At 43.6% G+C, this 22481-nt stretch overlaps 1 protein-coding gene across 2 annotated transcripts in view; it reads left to right on the forward strand.

The window, feature by feature from the left end:
* Positions 1 to 1384: 1384 nt before the first annotated feature.
* LOC143769726 (gamma-aminobutyric acid receptor subunit pi-like) overlaps positions 1385 to 22481 on the forward strand; it is a 257463-nt gene continuing 236366 nt past the window's right edge. Inside the window, exons 1-2 of one of the 2 annotated variants that reach the window (XM_077258535.1) lie at positions 1385 to 1589; positions 18399 to 18485. In XM_077258535.1, the coding sequence (XP_077114650.1) occupies positions 18436 to 18485 (50 nt within the window). In that variant the 5' untranslated portion in view covers positions 1385 to 1589; positions 18399 to 18435. The remainder of the gene's footprint in view (positions 1590 to 18398; positions 18486 to 22481) is intronic. The other variant, XM_077258536.1, reaches the window with a different exon arrangement.

The raw sequence follows: 22481 nt of genomic DNA on the forward strand, positions 1-22481 counted from the left end.
GATGTATCAGGCACTGGCTGCAGGGTCTCAGCCAGGTATGTTTGACTCTGAAATGCTGCGGGGTTTCAGTCCCTGGGCACCAAGCTGAAGGGAAGACGAGTCAGAAAGGTAGGTCCCTGGCAGTTACTCCCCACCCGCTCCTCTTGAGTGACAGGTCTCTCCCTGCATATACTGTAAATATAGGAGAGACCTGTGAGTCATTGGCAGTGGACAGAAGCCGTCAGTAGGAATGAGCAAACCCATGGATGTTCGTGTTCGCCGGGTTCAACCGAACGTTTGTCCAAAGTTCGGTTCGTGTACCAAAACTCTACCCGAACATAAACCTGAACCCTAAAAAAGTCAATGGTGACCCAAACTTTGGTGCTGTAGAAGGACTGTAAAATGGTCGTAGTAAGGGCTGGGGGTTAGGTCTCTTTTGCTCTCTTATGCTTCTTCCGGACCTCCAAACACTTAAACAGTCTCCCGCCAGCTTTTAAAGAGTTTTCCTCTAATACGATGCATTTCAAAGTCGAACATACCCTGCTGTAATCATGGAGCCCCAAGGGTCAAGTTGCATGTAACAGCAGTCAGGTTCCCTTTAGGCCGGTTTCACACGTCAGTGGCTCCGGTACGTGTGGTGAGTGACAGTTTCCTCACGTACCGGAGACACTGACTCACGTAGACACATTAAAATAAATGTGTCTCTGCACATGTCAGCGTGTTTTCACGGACCGTGTGTCCGTTTGCAAAACACGGAGACATGTCAGTGTTCGTGGGAGCGCACGGATCATATGGACCCATTAAAGTCAATGGTAAACACGTACCGCACAGAGATGCAGTCCGTGTGCCATCCATGTGCTGTCCGTGTGCGTTTTTACTGTCATAGGGTTAAAATTGTAAAAATTGTTGCAATACACGGACACACGTACAGCACATGTACAGCACACGGACCCTAAAAATGTACTCACGGACATCACACAGATCCCACACGGATGGCCTATGTGAGCACAAGGACACGGATAACTCCGGTACCATTTTCACCGGTACCGGAATTATCTGGACGTGTGAGACTGGCCTTAAACAGTATTTTAAGGTTTTTTTTACTTGGATTTTGGAGAAAAGTTTGCGCTAAAATCCTAGTCAACTAAACCTGTGTGAGCAAATACCAAGAATTGTCATACTGAACCCATTCAATGAAATCTCTTAAATTTGATTAAACTGTTCTTCCTCGAAATATCCTACCGTAGTCGTTAATTGCTCCCTATGTACATTACATGAAAAAAAAATCAAGGCAAAGTGATCAGAGCGGAGATGCTCGCTAATGGGTCATGGTCCCATCGTAACGATACAGAACCTCCCCTCCTCTCGCCCTATACCTCCTCAGCTCCCATTGTACTGCAGCCTCTGACATAAGCCTTCCCTCTTATCTGGTGCAGCTGTAAACCTCCAGAGCTTGGCTGCTGTGCACATCTAACACACCACCAACATGCTGTGATCCCGACCGCTGACCCCGGCTGTCTACTAGGACCGGAGCAACTTTTCGCACCCGGGAAATCTCAATTTTCTTGCATCTCTTCATACAAGACACCATGAGCAAGAGCGACTCATAGGTAAGTATACGACTGCAACTTCCATTCTCAATGATAATCCTCCAAGAGCAAACCCTATGTGTCAGATCTGTAAGCCATGTGTGTTCAGACACTGCGGAGAGTATAGGAATGAGGTCAGGCCGGGATACCGGGCAGAATCAGGACAGATTTGATGATACAACAGACTTTTATTGCCTTTGATAAGTCGATACATGCTAATCTGTTTAAAGACATGATGACAGATGGTTTACGAAAAAAAAAGAAGTAATGAACTCCAGAAGAGAGAGAAATTTAACTAATGTCTCGTAAAAAGTTCTGAAATGTCGGTGATTTATCCTAAACAGTTTCAATGGAATGAAAATGTATTGGGAACCGACAGTCATTCATGGGCACAATGTGGATTTTTACTTTTGTTTTTGCAGAAAGTATACCGGATAACTTATTACCTAAAAGAGGTGATTAAATGTTCCGGATGACTGAATTACAATAATTCACATTAGTTCTTTTCATAATTTTACAGAAGAACCGAGTTTGTCAAATGTTTGCCTTTTCAGACTTAGTTTATTCAATGTTTTTTTTTTCCATACGATTGGAACTAAACCTATTGAATTATGTGAACTCGAAGACTGCGGATGTTTTTCGAAAAACTCTGCAATACTTGTCTCAGTTTTTCTTGCAGTTTATTTTATTATTTATTTATTATTATACATAAATAATAAAATATAAAATAAATACTTGTCTCAGTTTTCCTTGCCGTTTATTGAGCAGCTGTGGATTTAAAAGCAAAGTAAAACCTGCCGGGAATATTATAAATGTAGCAAGTTCTGTGCGGTTCTTCGGTGCGATACATCTATCGATTTAACGTGCCGATCGTTTATTTGACGTGCGCCATGTTTTTTTTTCATTCATGTTTTATCCATGGACAGCCTGCTTGACATACTTCTTCTTGCTGGATCTACTTCTCAAAAAACTGCATAGAAAGCTGTAGCATTTAAAATAAAAATGCTCCGTGTGACGCCGCATGTCGGCAAGTCATAGGAACAAGTTTTAAGTACATAAATTCAATAAGCGTACAGCTGTAGCAAAAGTTATCATGTCTCACATCGCACCATCTCGATAGCTTGTCATAAACCATAATAATGGGACAAGCGGTATCTGTCGTTTTGTCGTCATCATGTTATTCTATGGAGCCGTGCATACGCCCAATTTTTATTTTTTTTTGTCGGACTGAGTTGATAATTGTATGGCGCTCGCTCATTCATTTCTTTGGGTGCGTGGAAAACATCGGACTGCACTCGGATGACATCCGAGTGCAGTCAGATATTTACAGACACACTGAAAGGAGAAGGTGAAGATGTTTTTTGTATTATTTAATTCTCCACATGCAAGAAAATTGGATCATACTTTTATCAAACTCTGAACAGAGTGTGATTAGCATAATTGGACCAATTTTCTCGGATGACAGAATATACACTCGTGTGACCCAAGGCTTAAGAGGATTACATTAATCAGCATTGCACGAGCCATTGACCGATTACACTTTTTTTATGCATTGATACCCCAGAGATGTTTGTATGAGACAAGGAAACCTTTGCTAGATCATGAAATAAAAATGTTAGATTCAAATGTGGCATAGTGGAAGTTTTCATTTGCCTTTTGAGGACTGAGATATAAACGGTAGAGAGATAGCAGATACATCTGTGATAAGTGACACTGTATTATCGCCATGAGTTTCGGCAAAGGCAAACTCTGCTCTATCAACAAGTTGTAGGAAAGCTGAATTTATGGTTCTATCTGTGCACAGACTGTGGATAGTGATGAGCAAACGAGCTCAGATAAGGTGTTATCTGAGCATGCTCACGTGCTAAAAAAATATGTTCGAGTCCCTGCACCTGCATATCTCACAGCTATTCGACAGCCACAACACATGCAGAGATGACCTGTTTGTTAGGCAATCCCTGCATGTGTTGCGACTGTCAAACAGCCGTGAGACATGCAGGTGCGGGGACTCGAGCATATTTTTCGAGTGCACCAAAGTATCTCGGTTACTACCCGAGCATGGATAACACCTTATCCGAGCACGTTCGCTCATCACTAATGGTGGATCAATTTCTGTCCAATAACTTTTTGTAACATTCCTTAGTAATAGAAGGAGAAGAATGAAAAATAAGTATTCCCACCGACAGAGCAGATTCTTACTTGTCAGAATTGATCCTCTTTAGCTCCGTAGACATAGTAATTAACAGATTGTTATTAGTAATTATCACTTTTAGGCCGGCGTCACACTGGCGTTTTAAACGGCCGAGTGCAATGCGATAAAAAATCGCATTGCACTCGGACCAATGTTCAGCTATGGGGCAGCTCCCACCAGCCGACTTTTTGTCGGCCGTTTTCCTCGGTCCGAGACAATCGCAGCATGCTGCGATTGTCTCGGACTGAGGAAAACTCTGGGCTCACTCGCACCCATATAAGCCTATGGGTGCGAGTGAGACAGCGCACACCACTCGGATATCATCCGAGTATTAGAAGCGGACCCCAGCAATGGAGGAGATGGAGAAATTAATTTCTCCGCCTCCTCCGCAGCTGTGCTCCGATCCCCCCTGTGCGAGAGAATCGGAGCACAGACGCATGACACTCGGCTCCTGCTCTGCTGCGAGCAGGAGCCGAGTGTCATTAGCATATCGCATCCGATGCAATATGCCAGTGTGACGCCGGCCTAAATGGTCAACTCGGCTCAGACCAGCTGTTGAGATTGGTCTATCTGGTGTGGTGGTGAAATCTGTGTGGAAAGGCAGACAAGCTGTTCTGGCCAATTTCTGCCTGATCTGATCTGATTAGTTTGATTAGATGAAAATCCCCTGTATTAAAAAATGTTTATTGATCCATCCTTGGGATTACCCAAAAATCTAAGGCTATATTCAGACATCAATATTTTTCATCGGTATTTGGCCACATTCACATGTTCAGTATTTGGTCAGTATTTTACATCAGTATTTGTAAGCCAAAACTAGAAATGGAACAATCAGAGGAAAAGTAGAATAGAAACATATGCACCACTTCTGTATTTATTACCCACTCCGGGTTTTGGCTTCCAAATACTGAACGTGTGAATATGGCCTCTGTATGCCCAAACCAGGGGCGTCTCCAAAACCCAGAATAAGTGTCAATCTTTCAATTCCAATTGTTCTCTATAAGTTCCACTCTTAGGCCGGCGTCACACTAGCGAGTTTTACGGAAGTTTGAGCGCAGAAAATACGTCCAGAAAATACGCATTGCACACGGCCCAATGATTCTCTATGGGGCAGCTCCTATCTGCCGTATATTACGCACCCGTAATATACGGTATATTACGGGCGTAGAAAATCGCAGCATGCTGCGTTTGTCAGCGTATTGCGCAAAAAATAGAATAGAATAGGTGGAATAAATGTCTACACATAGAATGTGTGTGTGTGTGTATGTATATATATATATATATATATATATATATATATATATATATAATGTCAGTGAGACACATATATATATCTATTTATATTTAATTCAGCGCGATATAGCATTAAAGCCGGTAATTCAATTGCCGGCTTTTCATTTCTCCTTCACAAACCCGACATGATATGAGACATGGTTTACATACAGTAAACCATCTTACATCCCTTCTTTTATTATATATTCCTCTTTACTAATGTAAGAAGTGTCTCTGTGTAAAATTTGGGGTCTCTAGCTATTAAATTAAAGGGTTAAATCCCGGAAAAAATTGGTGTGGGCTCCCGCGCAATTTTCTCCGCCAGAGTGGGAAATCCAGTGACTGAGGGCAGATATTAATAGCCAGGAGAGGGTCCATGGTTATTGGCCTCCCCTGGCCAAAAACATCTGCCCCCAGCCACCCCAGAAAAGGCACATCTGTAAGATGCGCCTATTCTGGCACTTAGCCTCTCTCTTCCCACTCCCGTGTAGCAGTGGGATATGGGGTAATGAAGGGTTAATGTCACCTTGCTATTGTAAGGTGACATTAAGCCAGATTAATAATGGAGAGGCGTCAATTATGTCACCTATCCATTATTAATCCAATAGTACGAAATGGTTAATGAAACACACATTATTAAAAAGTACACATGGTGTTTTACTATTTTATTATACTCTTAATCCACCTGAAGACCCTTGTCACCTGAAATAAAGTTAAAAAAAAAACAAGCCTAGTAAGGCTACTTTCACACTAGCATCGTGCACTGCACGTCGTTATGCGTCGTTTTGTAGAAAAAACGCATCCTGCAAAAGTGCTTGCAGGATGCGTTTTTTCTCCATTGACTTGCATTAGCGACGCAGTGCGACGCATTGCCACAAGTCGCAACCGTCGTGCGACAGTTGCGTCGTGTTGCGTCGGACCGTCGCCACCAAAAAACGTTGCTTGTAACGTTTTTTGGTGCATCGTGTCCGCCATTTCCGACCGCGCATGCGCGGCCGCAACTCCGCTCCCTCCTCCCCGCACCTCACAATGGGGCAGCGGATGCGTTGAAAAACAGCATCCGCTGCTCCCATTGTGCGGTGCTTCCACAGTATGCGTCGGTGCGCCGCAACGTCGCATTGCGACGTGCAGTGCACGACGCTAATGTGAAAGTAGCCTTAGACTCCCTTACAACTACACCCTAGACATACACACTCTTGAGGGACTACAGGTCCCAGAACAACAACATTGCATCAGACTTACCACGCAGACTCCCTCTGCGACACATATCGGCCATTCACAACACTGCCAGTCACTGTTTCACCACGATTATAATGACAAATATGCCTCCATGCATATCCCAAGGAGCACACACAGCGCCCCCTAGCTGCCACAGGGTTCACTATACTACAATATACATATATATATATATATATATATATATATATATATATATATATAATGTGTGTCTCACTGACATATACAGTCTAAATAAATATATATATATATATATATATATATATATATATATATATACTGTATATATGTTTTTAAGAATATTTGAGCCGATGGATCCATGATATGTCCAGTTTTCAAGCCTGTGAGAAAAAATACGGATGCCATACGGATGACACACGGATGAATTTGTGCGTAAATATCGCATCCTCGCATTGAATACGGAACAGTGTTTTGGGGCAATCACTGCGTATTACGGCCGTAAAAAACGGACCATATTTTCATACGCCTAGTGTGACGCCGGCCTTACTTTTGGCATACAAACACTGATGAAAAATTCTGATCAAATACCGATGTGTGAATAAGCCCTATCAATGTTTATGGGTCTTCAAGCTCTTCCTTGGTGGCAGATATTCCTGCTAATGGCTGTTGTCAGATTTCTCTCTCCTACTGAAATAAAGATGTATGATGAGTCAGGAGAGATCATCCTATGGCCAATTCTAGATATTAGCCCCAATGCGTACGTATTAACTCAGCCAAAACGCTTCTCTGATTTCTGATCCATTAACACTTTGTATTTTAGCAAGTTTTTTTGTGATAGAAGTTCTGTACATTGTAACATTTGCATCCTCTAAACAGAAACTCCTGGAGGTCCCTGAGTTTATGTTTTGGAACGATATGAAACAATTCCAGAATATGATGTTATTATCAGACACACTTCATAAGTATTTGCTAGGCAGGAGGCATGTGGAGAACTTTAATTTCCCACGTTTCTTATTTGTATTGCATCATAGCGTGAAATGGAATTTTCCTCTATTTGTAAATGTGCAATTTGTAGTTATGTTTTCTGTCCTGAATGGCGCGACTGCATCTGAAAAGCAGGAAATCATTCAGCCCCAATTATACTGTGATCCAAATAATTGGAGAGATCTTAGTAGGAGTTCACATCGATAAGAACATGCCTCATAGCAGGAATTTAAAAAAGTGCTTATATTCTTGCCTTGGTTAACACCACTATTCCCTTAAGGGTTCATACCCATCACCACGAAAAAAAAACGGTCTGATTTTGGTCCAAGAAAGTCGGATGAGTGTCATGAGATTTTATGCGAGCACAATTCGATTTTTAACACCTAATATCCGAATTATATCCGATTTTCATTAGAAAGCGATCCGATTCCAATGCAGGTTAACATGAATTTTTACACAGAACAATTCTCTATGTAATTTGCATACAGTTTTCCAAAGAAATATTCTTCAAGATACAAAAAGATATATATACAGTGGGGCAAAAAAGTATTTAGTCAGTCAGCAATAGTGCAAGTTCCACCACTTAAAAAGATGAGAGACGTCTGTAATTTACATCATAGGTAGTGTTGAGCGATACCGTCCGATACTTGAAAGTATCGGTATCGGAAAGTATCGGCCGATACCGGCAAAGTATCGGATCCAATCCGATACCGATACCCGATCCCAATGCAAGTCAATGGGACTCAAGTATCGGACGGTATTCCTGATGGTTCCCAGGGTCTGAAGGAGAGGAAACTCTCCTTCAGGCCCTGGGAACCATATTAATGTGTAAAAGAAAGAATTAAAATAAAAAATATTGCTATACTCACCTCTCCGAGGGAACCGGCACTTTACCGAGGGAACCGGCAGCGTTCTTTGTTTAAAATTTGCGCGTTTACTTGGTTACGTGAAGTCCCGGCTTGTGATTGGTCGCGGCGGCCATGTTGCCAGGACGCGGACCAATCACAGCAAGCCGTGACGTAATTTCAGGTCCTGCAGGATTTTAAAATTACGTCCCGGCGTTGTGATTGGTTGCGCCGCAGTCACATGGGAGACGCAACCAATCACAAGCCGTGACGTCACGGGAGGCTGGACACGCGCGTATTTTAAAATGCGCGCTTGTCCAGCCTCCCGTGACGTCACGGCTTGTGATTGGTTGCATCGCGGTCAACCAATCACAAGCCGGGAGGCTGGACGCGCGCATTTTAAAATGTGCGCGTGTCCAGCCTCCCGTGACGTCACGGCTTGTGATTGGTCACGGCGGCCATGTTGCCGGGACGCGGACCAATCACAGCAAGCCGTGACGTAATTTCAGGTCCTGAAGGATTTTAAAATTACGTTCCGGCGTTGTGATTGGTCCGCGTCCCGGCAACATGGCCGCCGCGACCAATCACAAGCCGGGACGTCACGGGAGGCTGGACACGCGCGCATTTTAAAATGTGCGCGTGTCCAGCCTCCCGTGACGTCCCGGCTTGTGATTGGTTACGTCGCCCATGTGACCACGACGCGCCCAATCACAACGCCGGAACGTAATTTTAAAATCCTGCAAGGACCTGAAATTACGTCACGGCTTGCTGTGATTGGTCCGCGTCCCGGCAACATGGCCGCCGCGACCAATCACAAGCCGGGACTTCACGTAACCAAGTAAACGCGCGAATTTTAAACAAACAACGCTGCCGGTTCCCTCGCTGAGGTCCGGGCTGCGTCGGAGAGGTGAGTATAGCAATATTTTTTATTTTAATTCTCTCTTTTACACATTATTACATTAATGTTGTTTCGATACCCGATACCACAAAAGTATCGGATCTCGGTATCGGAATTCCGATACAGCAAGTATCGGCCGATACCCGATACTTGCAGTATCGGAATGCTCAACACTAATCATAGGTAGACCTCAACTATGGGAGACAAACTGAGAAAAAAAAATCCAGAAAATCACATTGTCTGTTTTTTTATCATTTTATTTGCATATTATGGTGGAAAATAAGTATTTGGTCAGAAACAAAATTTCATCTCAATACTTTGTAATATATCCTTTGTTGGCAATGACAGAGGTCAAACGTTTTCTGTAAGTCTTCACAAGGTTGCCACACACTGTTGTTGGTATGTTGGCCCATTCCTCCATGCAGATCTCCTCTAGAGCAGTGATGTTTTTGGCTTTTCGCTTGGCAACACGGACTTTCAACTCCCTCCAAAGGTTTTCTATAGGGTTGAGATCTGGAGACTGGCTAGGCCACTCCAGGACCTTGAAATGCTTCTTACGAAGCCACTCCTTCATTGCCCTGGCCGTGTGCTTTGGATCGTTGTCATGTTGAAAGACCCAGCCACGTTTCATCTTCAATGCCCTTGCTGATGGAAGGAGGTTTGCACTCAAAATCTCACGATACATGGCCCCATTCATTCTTTCATGTACCCGGATCAGTCGTCCTGGCCCCTTTGCAGAGAAACAGCCCCAAAGCATGATGTTTCCACCACCATGCTTTACAGTAGGTATGGTGTTTGATAGATGCAACTCAGTATTCTTTTTCCTCCAAACACGACAAGTTGTGTTTCTACCAAACAGTTCCAGTTTGGTTTCATCAGACCATAGAACATTCTCCCAAAACTCCTCTGGATCATCCAAATGCTCTCTAGCAAACTTCAGACGGGCCCGGACATGTACTGGCTTAAGCAGTGGGACACGTCTGGCACTGCAGGATCTGAGTCCATGGTGGCGTAGTGTGTTACTTATGGTAGGCCTTGTTACATTGGTCCCAGCTCTCTGCAGTTCATTCACTAGGTCCCCCCGCGTGGTTCTGGGATTTTTGCTCACCGTTCTTGTGATCATTCATCATCTGACCCCACGGGGTGGGATTTTGCGTGGAGCCCCAGATCAAGGGAGATTATCAGTGGTCTTGAATGTCTTCCATTTTCTAATTATTGCTCCCACTGTTGATTTCTTCACTCCAAGCTGGTTGGCTATTGCAGATTCAGTCTTCCCAGCCTGGTGCAGGGCTACAATTTTGTTTCTGTTGTCCTTTGACAGCTCTTTGGTCTTCACCATAGTGGAGTTTGGAGTCAGACTGTTTGAGCGTGTGCACAGGTGTCTTTTGATACTGATAACAAGTTTAAACAGGTGCCATTACTACAGGTAATGAGTGGAGGAAAGAGGAGACTCTTAAAGAAGAAGTTACATCTTGATTGTTTGTTTCTGACCAAATACTTATTTTCCACCATAATATGCAAATAAAATGATAAAAAAACAGACAATGTGATTTTCTGGATTTTTTTTCTCAGTTTGTCTCCCATAGTTGAGGTCTACCTATGATGTAAATTACAGACGCCTCTCATCTTTTTAAGTGGTGGAACTTGCACTATTGCTGACTGACTAAATACTTTTTTGCCCCACTGTATATACATATGTGAGTGAGATATATAATCAGTGCTTTGTGTGTGTAGTTTACTGTACATGTATTTTTAGTAAATAAAATCCTTTAAAAAAATGTGTGAGATCCCTTAGCATTTAATTAACCAGCAGAGGGAAAGCGGACAGCTGGGAGGAGATGTTTATAGCCAGGGACGGGAGAAATACCCATGGAGCTTCCCAGACTATTAATATCAGCTCACAGCTGTATACTTAGCCTTTCCTGGTTATTAAAATGGAGGAACCGACCCCCAAAAAATGAAGTAGGGTCACCTTATAATTAATAACCAGTAAAGGCTAGGTAGACAGCTGCAGGCTGTTATTAATACCTTAGGAAGGGGCACTGGATATTGGCCCTCTCTCAGACTAAAAACATCAGCTCTCAGCCACCACAGAAAAGGAGCATCCATAAGATGCGCCAATTCTGGCACTTAGCCTGGCTCTGCCCACTTGCCCTGATGTGGTGGCAAGTGGGGTAATAGTTGGGGGGTTGATGTCACTTTTGTATTGTCAGGTGACAACAAGCCCAGAGGTTAGTAATGGAGAGGTGTCTATAAGACGCCCCCATTACTAACCCCATAGTGATATTGTATAAAAAAAACCACACACAGAATAAAGCTCAATTTTTGTGTTTTATCATGCAACAATGCAGCTTGCCATCTAGATGTAGCAGAGCTAGACACATCACGGGACAAATGGATTATTATCTTCTTGGTGAACAGGTGAGGAATATGGTTGTTTATTACTTTAATGCTGTTACAGGAGACATTGACTTCAGTGGCTTGGGCGTTGACGTGAGTATACGTGTTTTTGGTAAATGTAGGTTCATTACAGGAGTCGGTGTCATTATTTCAATTGACTTTCATTGGCGAATCATCCCAATCTGAGCTGAGAAAAAAATTGCAGATGAGCAGAGACATGTAGATTAACATTGGTCAGGGTGCAGTCCGATTTTTTTTTTTTTTATCGGATTGCACTCATTTGTATTCCTCGCAGAGATTTTAAATGAATGGAAAACTATGACTGGTTTCTTCCAAAAACAACACCACACCTATCTATGGTTAGTGTCTGGTATTGGCGCTCAATAACGGCTCATTCACATGTCAGTTTTTCAATTACGTTGTCACATGTCCATGATTTTTTGAGAACCGAGTAATTCGTGAAAAATCACAGAGACGTGTCGAATTTTAATCCAAAAATCAGATCAAACTCGGCAATGAAAGTCTGTGAAAAAATCAGACTGCACTTGGATGCTGCCATCTGTGTGACTGTGTTTTTTTTTTTCTTATCAGTGAAAAACTCATGAATGTGTGACCAAACTCTGATGAAACTTTAACAATCTGATGAAAATCACCAATGAAACTTTGTCCGTTTTTTGTCATAAGGCCATGTTCACACGTTCAGTATTTGGTCAGTATTTTACATAAGTATTTGTAAGCCAAAACCAGGAGTGGAACAATCAGAGGAAAAGTATAAAGGGAACCCGTCAGGTCCCTCGTTCCCCCAGAATCACCAGCAGTTGTGTCTGTATATGTAAATTCCCTGCCTAACAGTCCCCTTATTACATTACATACCTAAACAGATCTTTAGAAAAAGTAAAGTCCGCTTATGATATGTAAATGAGGCCCTTTGACTAGTCGATGGGGTGCTGGTGTTCCCAGACAAGTCTGCTCACTTAGCATGTTATCACGCCCCTTTGGTCTTGATAACATATCTTACAAGTGCTGGCATCATTGTCAGCGCTATACATACCTCGCGCATGAGTGCGACTCCTTTCCCTCACTGCGTTGATTCTTCTGAAGCTGCGTGTACGTGTGCTGGCTTTAGAGAGGAGCACTGCGCATGACAAGAAGTCTTCTGCACTTCACTTCTCTACCCAAAATGAACGGCCAGCTCTCGCTTATGTCTGCATGCAGTGTGGCAGACAGGAGAGCAGGAGCAGACAGAGAAATGCCTGCTCCCACTTCCTGTAACATGTCTCAATGTCTCTGCTGCTGTAGAAGGATTGCCCTTTACAACAGGCAGTGAACAACCACTTAAAAGAGAGAGACCTAGTGGATGGATTATTTTGGGGTTGAGACAAGATAATTTTTAGATAAGATGATTTTCACATCATTATCTATCAACTTTATGGAAATACATGTCATTCTTGAAAAGGGAGGTCATGTGAATAGAGACAAGACTCGTCTGAGCAGCTGCCTCTACATTATGTACGCCTTCATAGATGTCTAATAATAAAAGAAAAAAAAATATTATAATTCTATTTTTTTTCTTTATTCCATAGTGGGGAAAAAAACTAATTTTAATTTACTGCATGATAAAAAAGATTGTGACATTAAATAATGGTTTATTAGAAAAGACTCCGCACAGAGCCCGAGTCTGCAGCTGCTTTCTACCACTGGCTGCCTGCCATCCAGATGTGCCCTGCATAGGCAGCATGGTAATCCTCCATCTCCTAAATGCTCTTTATAGACCGTAATGGAAGCAAATTCTACCAAGCAGTCACATATGCTGAACTTAAGCCGAATGAATGCTGCAGTAAATGGCATTAAACTCATGTATCGGCTCTAAGTGACTAGACGACGACTTTGCATGGTATAGATCTCACCAGAGGATTTTCTTTAATTCTGGAACAACATCATGATAAAAGCTCTAGTAACAGTACTTAAAGAGGTTGTTCTTTTTGGACAATTTTTTTTTTTTTTTTTTTAGATGTGGTCTCCAATGATTATTTGCAGGGGAAGCTGACGGAAGAGTTCAATCTCCCAGCGGCAGCACTGCAGGGAAAATGGAGTATTACACTGTGCCCATTAAAAGCAATTAACGTGCACAAACGTGCCAGTCCTCCAGAGCAAAATACACTGTAGTCGCTGCAGCCAACAAGTGAAGGTCATGAATGGGAAAGCTCCCTCCGTTCACTCAGATTCACTTAATATTGTTGTTAAAACTGTTTTTTTTTTTTAAGCTTTAGACCACAGATGGGGCAATTTTTCTACCAACAATATGTAGGGGAATTACTGTCCATTCATTTTATTTTATTTTTTTAAATACATGACAATGATGGGCTAAATATAAATTTTGCAATGGATTTTATTAAAAATATTGAAACTTGGCATTTACAGGCTGATTGGACATTGTTGGCTGCAGACTGAGTTAACTGAGGATCCAATGGTGAGCTGATTCTGATGGGAAGTTTGTAAATCTTTTATCTGTCTTTTTTCACTGTTGATACATTACCAGGGACCACATTAAGGAAAGGATCACATAACTGATTTCTCCATGTCTGAGAAAAATAGTCTGATCAGAGTCTGATCAGTTTTTCTAGGATGTGGAGAGAAAACAAAAGTTTCTCCACCTTCTCCATTCTATTAGTCCATGAAAATCGGACTGCACTGGGATGTCATCCAAGGTCGGTCCAATTTTCTTTTTTTTTTTTCATGGACCCATAGACTGGCATTGCCAATTTTAATATAATGCTCGGATCAATTTATAAAGTCTCTGATTTTTTTTCCGTTGACCTTTCCAAGGAAAAATGTGGACATGTGCACAGCCCCATAGAATATCATAGGCACAAGTGCTATTCGTGGAAACCGTGGAGAGCACTAGTTCGAGAAAATTGGTCTTGTGCATGAGCCTTAAAGATGGTGAACTTTGAGGTGGTCATAAATCAGCTGAGAGGAGATCAATAAAAGACAGATTAAAGAATTACAGATTGCCCATTAGAACCACCTCAATTATAATGACCGTGATTAGCATAAAGAGTGAATGGAGCAATGGTCGCACATGAAGACTACTACTCCATGCACTCAGCAGTCGGACCATGAACGATCATAAAAAGGTGATGAACGTTGTTCATTTTATTTATTATGGTTATTTATATAGCGCCATTAATTACGCAGCACTTTACAGACATCATCATCACCACTGTCCCCATCGGGACTCACAATCTAGATTCCCTATCAGTATGTCTTTGGAGTGTGGGAGGAAATCGTAGAACCCGAGGGAAACCCACGCAAACACGGGGAGAACATACAAACTCCTTGCAGATGTTGTCCTTGGTGAGATTTGAACCCAGGACCCCAGAACTGAAAGTCAACTGTGCTAACCACTGAGCCACCATGTATGGGACAACCAGTTTGTTGGGCCTTTTGGTTGTGTTTTGGGTCCTATAATCCCATGGGTCTTAGAGAGGTTGTCCACTACTTTTACATTGATACCCTATGCTCAGGATAGGGCATCAGTGTCTGATCTGTCGTGGTCCAGCACTCAGCATCCCCATCGATCAGCTGTTATCGGTGCCGGCGGGCGGAAGTGCTTACTTACGGAGCTTGGCCATCTACTTGTAGTAGCCACTGCGGCGTACTACTCATTGGCCTCTTTTTCAATTCAATAGGAGGCGGATGTGTGGTATCAAGACCCGGCTGAGCTACGCAAGTAAGCACTTCCGGCCGGCGGCACCGATAACTGCCGAGTGCCGGACCCCGGCCAATAAGACATTGATGTCCTATACTGAGGATAAGGCATCCATGTAAAAGCAGTGGACAACCTCTTTAATCTACATTGATCACATGGTTTAGCTCGTGATAACATAATGGCTGAATCATTAGCATTATTGACACTTCTGCAGCTTGATCAGATGTATCATATGTACAGTACTCACGGCTCGTATATCTCTCTCCCACAGATTCCCTTCTTGTCTCCTCTCTGGAGCTATTTTGAATCAGCATCCGTGATCATTTAGGTGTGAAATTAAGTACATTTGAATAGTTTTGCCTATTTACATCCAAGTGATACTGTATGTTAGGATAATGCCAGCTCACCGAGCCGTACTGAAAGGCCCAGGGCACATTAAATGCTCTTATTTGGGAATGTGATTTAGCAATAATTACTTTCAATGGAAGGCACATTGCCATTTTAAATACAATATATACAAAACGGATTACTATGCTATGTAAAGCTGACATGTTTCTGCGATTAGTTTTTTTTTCTTATGTTTTCTGTGGTGAATAATTAAAAGACTTGGTAAATATGCAGAAAGATATTATAAGCTGGCTGCTCTGATGACAACAATATTAATTACCATTTATTCATTTACTAAAATAAAAATGGAAGATCTAGTAAGTTTATTATATGGTTCATTCCCCAACTGAGAATTGCTTGTTAGGGTGCGGTCATATTTAGGGGCTGCCATATTAATGACTGTATCTGAGTGTAGAGCGGTATGGTGGCCAATGTTCCCTTTACACCTCTAATGCTGATGAGCAAGAAAATCAGTCGCCTGGCTGCTGTTCCTTCCAAATTAGCCAATACCAAATTAATGTCTGCATCACTGGTGGTAAATGGCATTGAGTGGGTTAATGCCAGTTGCTTTGAGAAAAGAAGGGGTTAATGTCAGTATCCCTGGTTGTCTAGGGGAGAAACAATGATTAATGTGGCATACCTGGGTGGCAGTTCCTTACACATCACTCCCGACTCTAGTGTCAGTGTAGCAGCAAGATTGAGCCTGGAATAGACAGACCCCCACCATGCTCCTCATAGTTCTGTCCTCTCACACAGACTGCTCCCCATGTGTCCCTCTTCTCACACAGACTGCTCCTCATATTTTCCTACTCTCACACAGACTGTCCCCTATGTTTAACCCCCACACACACAGACTGCTCCCCATGTTTCCCTCCTCTCACACAGACTACTCCCCATGTGTCCCTCCCTCCTCTCTCACAGATTGCTCCCCATGTGTCCCTCCTCTCACACAGACTGCTCCCCATGTGTCCCTCCTCTCACACAGACTGCTCCCCATGTATCCCTCCTCTCACACAGACTGCTCCCCATGTGTCCCTCCTCTCACACAGACTGCTCCCCAGCAGGTTTCCCTCCTCTCACAGATTGCTCCCCATGTTTCCCTCCTCTCACACAGACTGCTCCCCATGTATCCCTCCTCTCACACAGACTGCTCCCCATGTATCCCTCCTCTCACCCAGACTGCTCCCCATGTGTCCCTCCTCTCACACAGACTGCTCCCCATGTGTCCCTCCTCTCACACAGACTGCTCCCCAGCAGGTTTCCCTCCTCTCACAGATTGCTCCCCATGTATCCCTCCTCTCACACAGACTGCTCCCCATGTATCCCTCCTCTCACACAGACTACTCCCCATGTTTCCCTCCTCTCACACAGACTGCTCCCCATGTTTCCCTCCTCTCACATAGACTGCTCCCCATGTGTCCCTCTTCTCATAGACTGCTCACTGTGTCCCTCCCTCTCAGGCTGCTCCCCATGTATCCCTCCTCTCACACAGACTACTCCCCATGTTTCCCTCCTCTCACACAGACTGCTCCCCATGTTTCCCTCCTCACATAGACTGCTCCCCATGTGTCCCTCTTCTCATAGACTGCTCACTGTGTCCCTCCTCTCACAGACTGCTCCCCATGTTTCCCTCCTCTCACACAGATTGCTCCCCATGTTTCCCTCCTCTCACAGACTGCTCCCCATGTTTCCCTCCTCTCACACAGATTGCTCCCCATGTGTCCCTCCTCTCACACAGACTGCTCCCCATGTTTCCCTCCTCTCACATAGACTGCTCCCCATGTGTCCCTCTTCTCATAGACTGCTCACTGTGTCCCTCCTCTCACAGACTGCTCCCCATGTTTCCCTCCTCTCACACAGATTGCTCCCCATGTGTCCCTCCTCTCACACAGACTGCTCCCCATGTTTCCCTCCTCTCACATAGACTGCTCCCCATGTGTCCCTCTTCTCATAGACTGCTCACTGTGTCCCTCCTCTCACAGACTGCTCCCTATGTTTCCCTTCTCTCTCACAAACTGATTCTGGCCCCTCATTGTTATAATAACATCTCCTCATGCCTCCTTTCCTCACAGATTTCTCCTATGGCCCCATCTTCTCTCACAGACTTCTCCAATAGTTTTCCATCTCTTAAATTACTCCTTATGGCCCCCTTCTTTATCACAGTGTGTTTTATCCCTTCAAGTGACTCTCTCCTCTGCAGCATCATCCTGCTCTCTGATTGTTTAGCTGTTTCCTCCTTGCACTCAGCCAGCATAGATGAGCACAAGGATGGAGATGACTGTGCAGCTACTGATTGGCTTCAGTTTATGATCGGAAGTTTTCAGCATTCTGTGTAGCATTGAAGGGATTGTCCGCTTAATCTAGGAGCTGTAACTGAGACCAATGTAAATGGTTTCAAGACGCACAAAGTATTTTTGAAGAAAAAAACGTTTTCTGCATAATAGAAGGCTGGCGATGCTAATGCATGAAATTCATTGTTTTCATTTGCTAATCATCGGACACTCTATTTTCAGACACCTGTTTCATAATGTTTGCCCCTCATCAGTGCAAAATAAGAGATCTGTTTTGGCTGGATGAGAGGCCTCTGACAGGGGTATGAGGACAAAGCCAATGTAAGGAGACCTATAGGCCATGCAATTGCTCCTTTGGGAAATTAAATATGCAAATTGTCTCTTCAGGAAGGTAGAGGACTAGAACTCTAGTGCCATCTATTGGAAATAACAAGTCCTAGTCCTCTCTGAAGAGACATTTTTCATATTTAATTTCCCAGAAGAGCATAGCATAGCCTATGAGTCTCCTTAAGGTACGAGGATAGACGTTACTACCTTTGATATCCTGAGTCAGGAAGCCTCCCCTTGAACCACATTTTATCTCTTATTCAGCATTTATTCCAAATGTGGTTATCAGGCAACATATGCTGATGTTTTTTTCTTTCCCATTTCAGGAAATCTTGCTGCCTCTGCTCCGCTTACAGTGCTAAAATGTATTGTCATCATTCGGCCATCACAGCACTTCTATCAATTGTATGCAGGTAAATTTCTACTTGTACTTACAAATCTTATGTTTTACAGGCAGAATGGTGTTACTTTACTGATTTTAGATGGTATTTTCTTGTCTGAAAAGGTTAATGGCATATTTACTTTTGAGGAGTACACCGCTACCCAACCTTCCTAATTCATGATTGCTGGGGGAGGGGCTACTAATTGATTGACAGCTCAGGCCAGCATCATTTTTGCAACATTGGCCTGAACTTTCTCTCCCTATGTTGCTATATGAGGCAACTTTGCCTCTGTTACACTGGAAAAATAGTCGAACAGAAGCTGGCCACAATTAGCAGCTAACATGGCATTGCAGCATTCCTGGCTAGCCTCAGTGCAGTGCTTACAAGCTTACTATGAAAGAACTTGTAAGTACTGCACATGTTTAGCCACTACATTGGTGACCAGTTCCCTTGAAAATGAGGTACAAACGATAAAATATTAAATTGCGGGAGAACAGGGCAAAATTTTAATAACAAGTAAATTGCAAAGTTGCCTGTTTGGTACATTTGTAAAGTGTAAAATCTTAGAGATGGGTTATACTCTTTAGGGTATGTGCACACATCTTTTTCAGTCTGATCCCACCTGTAATCCGCCTCAAAAAGAGGTAAAAAAAATAGCAAAAAGAATGAACATATGCACTGCAATGTCAAAACAACCTGCTGTACATATCTTTTGTCTTTTTTCAGATCTTTTAACTGCTTCAGGCTTCAAAAGCCTTGACATGGTTAAAAGAAGTGAACTGACCATTATTTAGGCAGCTTCTGCTCGGAAGCCGCCAATAACTTACATATGAAATTTCAAGAAAGAGAATCTGCTGCAAAAGTCGTCAAAGAAGACACGTCATGAATGACACAGCACCGTCTGCTTAACTAACGATGCAGGTCCGCCGGAGTCTAGAGTAAGTCGTGTGCACATACCCTTAAGGTTTGGGACATCAAGTCACATACAACTTCTCCAATGTCGTTTTTAGAAATACAAGTAAGAATCTGCAGATAATCTGTGTATCATGAATGATAGCTTTTCTCATGAATATGAATATTAAACTCCTAATTTTAGCCTTTTTGAAGTCTGCAGTAGAAATTTTGAAGCTTTACCTACATTGGGTGCAGGTAACTACCGGAGTCCATGTCTTCCTGATATCTTGACATGATTACTTGGTTTGTTTTGTTTTGGCTTTTATTATCTGATATATATTTGGTATTACTATATTGCTAGTTCATTATGCTCTTGTATAGCTTTTTGTCCTTTGTTACTCATGCATGTTGTGCATTTTTGTTTTTATTTTCTTGTTTGTGGCCAGGTAGTCTATCTTGCTGTTTTTATCCACGAGTGCTTTTTCTAATCTAATATATACCGTATATTAATATATACAATATACTAATATATACAAAATACTTATATATACAGTATACTAATATATACTGTATATATTAGAAAAAGCATTGGTGTATAAAAACGCAAGACACCGACTACCTGGGCACAAACAAGAAAATAAAAATGCAAAAAATTATATATATAACATACATACAGCGGGTGAATGGGTGAAATAAGTATTGAACACATCAGCAATTTATTTCTTATGGTGCTATTGACATGAAATTCTCACCAGATGTCGGTAACAACTCACACAATCCACAGAGGCAAATAAATCAAACCATGGATGTCCATTGATTAACCCCTTCCCGACCTTTGACGCATACGCTGCGTCATGAAAGTCTGTGCCTTCCCGACCTATGACGCAGCGTATGCGTCATGGAGGGATCGCGTCCCTGCAGATCGGGTGAAGGGGTTAACTCCCATTTTACCCGATCTGCAGAGACAGGGGGAGTGGTGCTTCAGCCCAGGGGGGGTGGCTTCACACCCCCGTGGCTACGATCGCTCTGATTGGCTGTTGAAAGTGAAACTGCCAATCAGAGCGATTTGTAATATTTCACCTAAAAAACTGGTGAAATATTACAATCCAGCCATGGCCGATGCTGCAATATCATCGGCCATGGCTGGAAAACCTGAAGTCACCCCCCCCACACCCACCGATCGCCCCCCCAGCCCTCCGTTAGTCCTCCGGTCCCCTCCGTCCGCCTGCCGGCTCCCCCGTCCTCCTGTCCGCTCCCTCCTTGCTCAGGATCCCCCCCCCCCCGTGCTCCGATCACCCCCCCTGTGCTCCGATCCACCCCCCCACCACCCCTTCATACTTACCGATCCTCCCGGTGTCCGGCCGTCTCCTCGCTGGGCGCCGCCATCTTGGAAAATGGCGGGCGCATGCTCAGTGCGCCCGCCGAATCTGCCAGTCGGCAGATTCGTTACAAGTACATTTTGATCGCTGTGGTAGGTTCTATCACAGCGATCAAAATAAAAAAAATAATAAATAACCCCCCCCCCCTTTATCACCCCCATAGGGACAATAATGAAATAAAGAATTTTTTTTTTTTTTTCCCACTAGGGTTAGGGTTAGAACTAGGGTTAGAACTAGGGGTAGGGTTAGGGGTAGGGTTAGGGTTACGGGTAGGGTTAGGGGTAGGGTTATGGCATGTGCACACAGAGCGGATCGGCCGCGGATCCGCAGCGGATTGGCCGCGGATCCGCAGCGGATTGGCAGCGGATCCGCAGCGGATTGGCCGCGGATCCGCAGCGGATCGGTAGCGGATTGGCCGCGGATCCGCAGCGGATTGGCAGCGGATTGGCCGCGGATCCGCAGTGGATTGGCCGCTGCGAATTCGAAGCAGTTTTCCATCAGGTTTACAGTACCATGTACACCTAAGGAAAACCAAATACGCTGTGCCCATGGTGCGGAAAATTCCGTGCAGAAACGCTGCGTTGTATTTTCCGCAGCATGTCAATTCTTTGTGCGGATTCCGCAGCGTTTTACACCTGTTCCTCAATAGGAATCCGCAGGTGAAATCCGCACAAAAAAACACTGGAAATCTGCTGTAAATCCGCAGGTAAAACGCAGTGCCTTTTACCTGCAGATTTTTCAAAAATCGTGCGGAAAAATCTCACACGAATCCGCAACGTGGGCACATAGCCTTAGGGTTAGGGTTGGAATTAGAGTTAGGGTTGGAATTAGGGCTAGGGTTTGAAATAGGGTTAAGATTAGGCTTGTGGTTAGGGTTACGGATAGGGTTAGGGGTGTGTTGGGGTTACAGTTGTGGTTAGGGTTGGGATTAGGGTTACGGTTGGGATTAGGGTTAGGATTAGGGTTGGAATTAGGGTTACGGTTGTGTTGCGGTTAGGGTTATGGTTAGGGGTGTGTTGGGGTTAGGGTTGTGATTAGGGTTATGGCTACAGTTGGGATTAGGATTAGGGGTGTGTTGGGGTTAGTGTTGAAGTTAGAATTGAGGGGTTTCCACTGTTTAGGCACATCAGGGGTCTCCAAACGCAACATGGCGCCACCATTGATTCCAGCCAATCTTGCGTTCAAAAAGTCAAATGGTGCTCCCGCCCTTCCAAGCCCCGACGTGCGCCCAAACAGTGGTTTACCCCCACATTTGGGGTACCAGCGTACTCAGGACAAACTGGGCAACAACTGTTGGGGTCCAATTTCTCCTGTTACCCTTGCAAAAATAAAAAATTACTTGCTAAAACATAATTTTTGAGGAAAGAACAATTATTTTTTTATTTTCACGGCTCTGCGTTATAAACTTCTGTGAAGCACTTGGGGGTTGAAAGTGCTCACCACACATCTAGATAAGTTCCTTCGGGGGTCTAGTTTCCAAAATGGGGTCACTTGTGGGGTGTTTCTACTGTTTAGGCACATCAGGGGCTCTGCAAATGCAATGTGACGCCCGCAGACCATTCCATCAAAGTCTGCATTTCAAATGTCACTACTTCCCTTCCGAGCCCTGACGTGCGCCCAAACAGTGGTTTACCCCCACATATGGGGTATCAGCGTACTCACAACAAACTGGGCAACAAATATTGGGGTCCAAATTCTCCTGTTACCCTTGTGAAAATAAAAAATTGCTTGCTAAAACATCTTTTTTGAGGAA

This window comes from Ranitomeya variabilis, chromosome 4 (genome assembly GCF_051348905.1).
Source record: "Ranitomeya variabilis isolate aRanVar5 chromosome 4, aRanVar5.hap1, whole genome shotgun sequence".
NCBI classification, from domain to species: Eukaryota; Metazoa; Chordata; class Amphibia; order Anura; family Dendrobatidae; genus Ranitomeya; species Ranitomeya variabilis.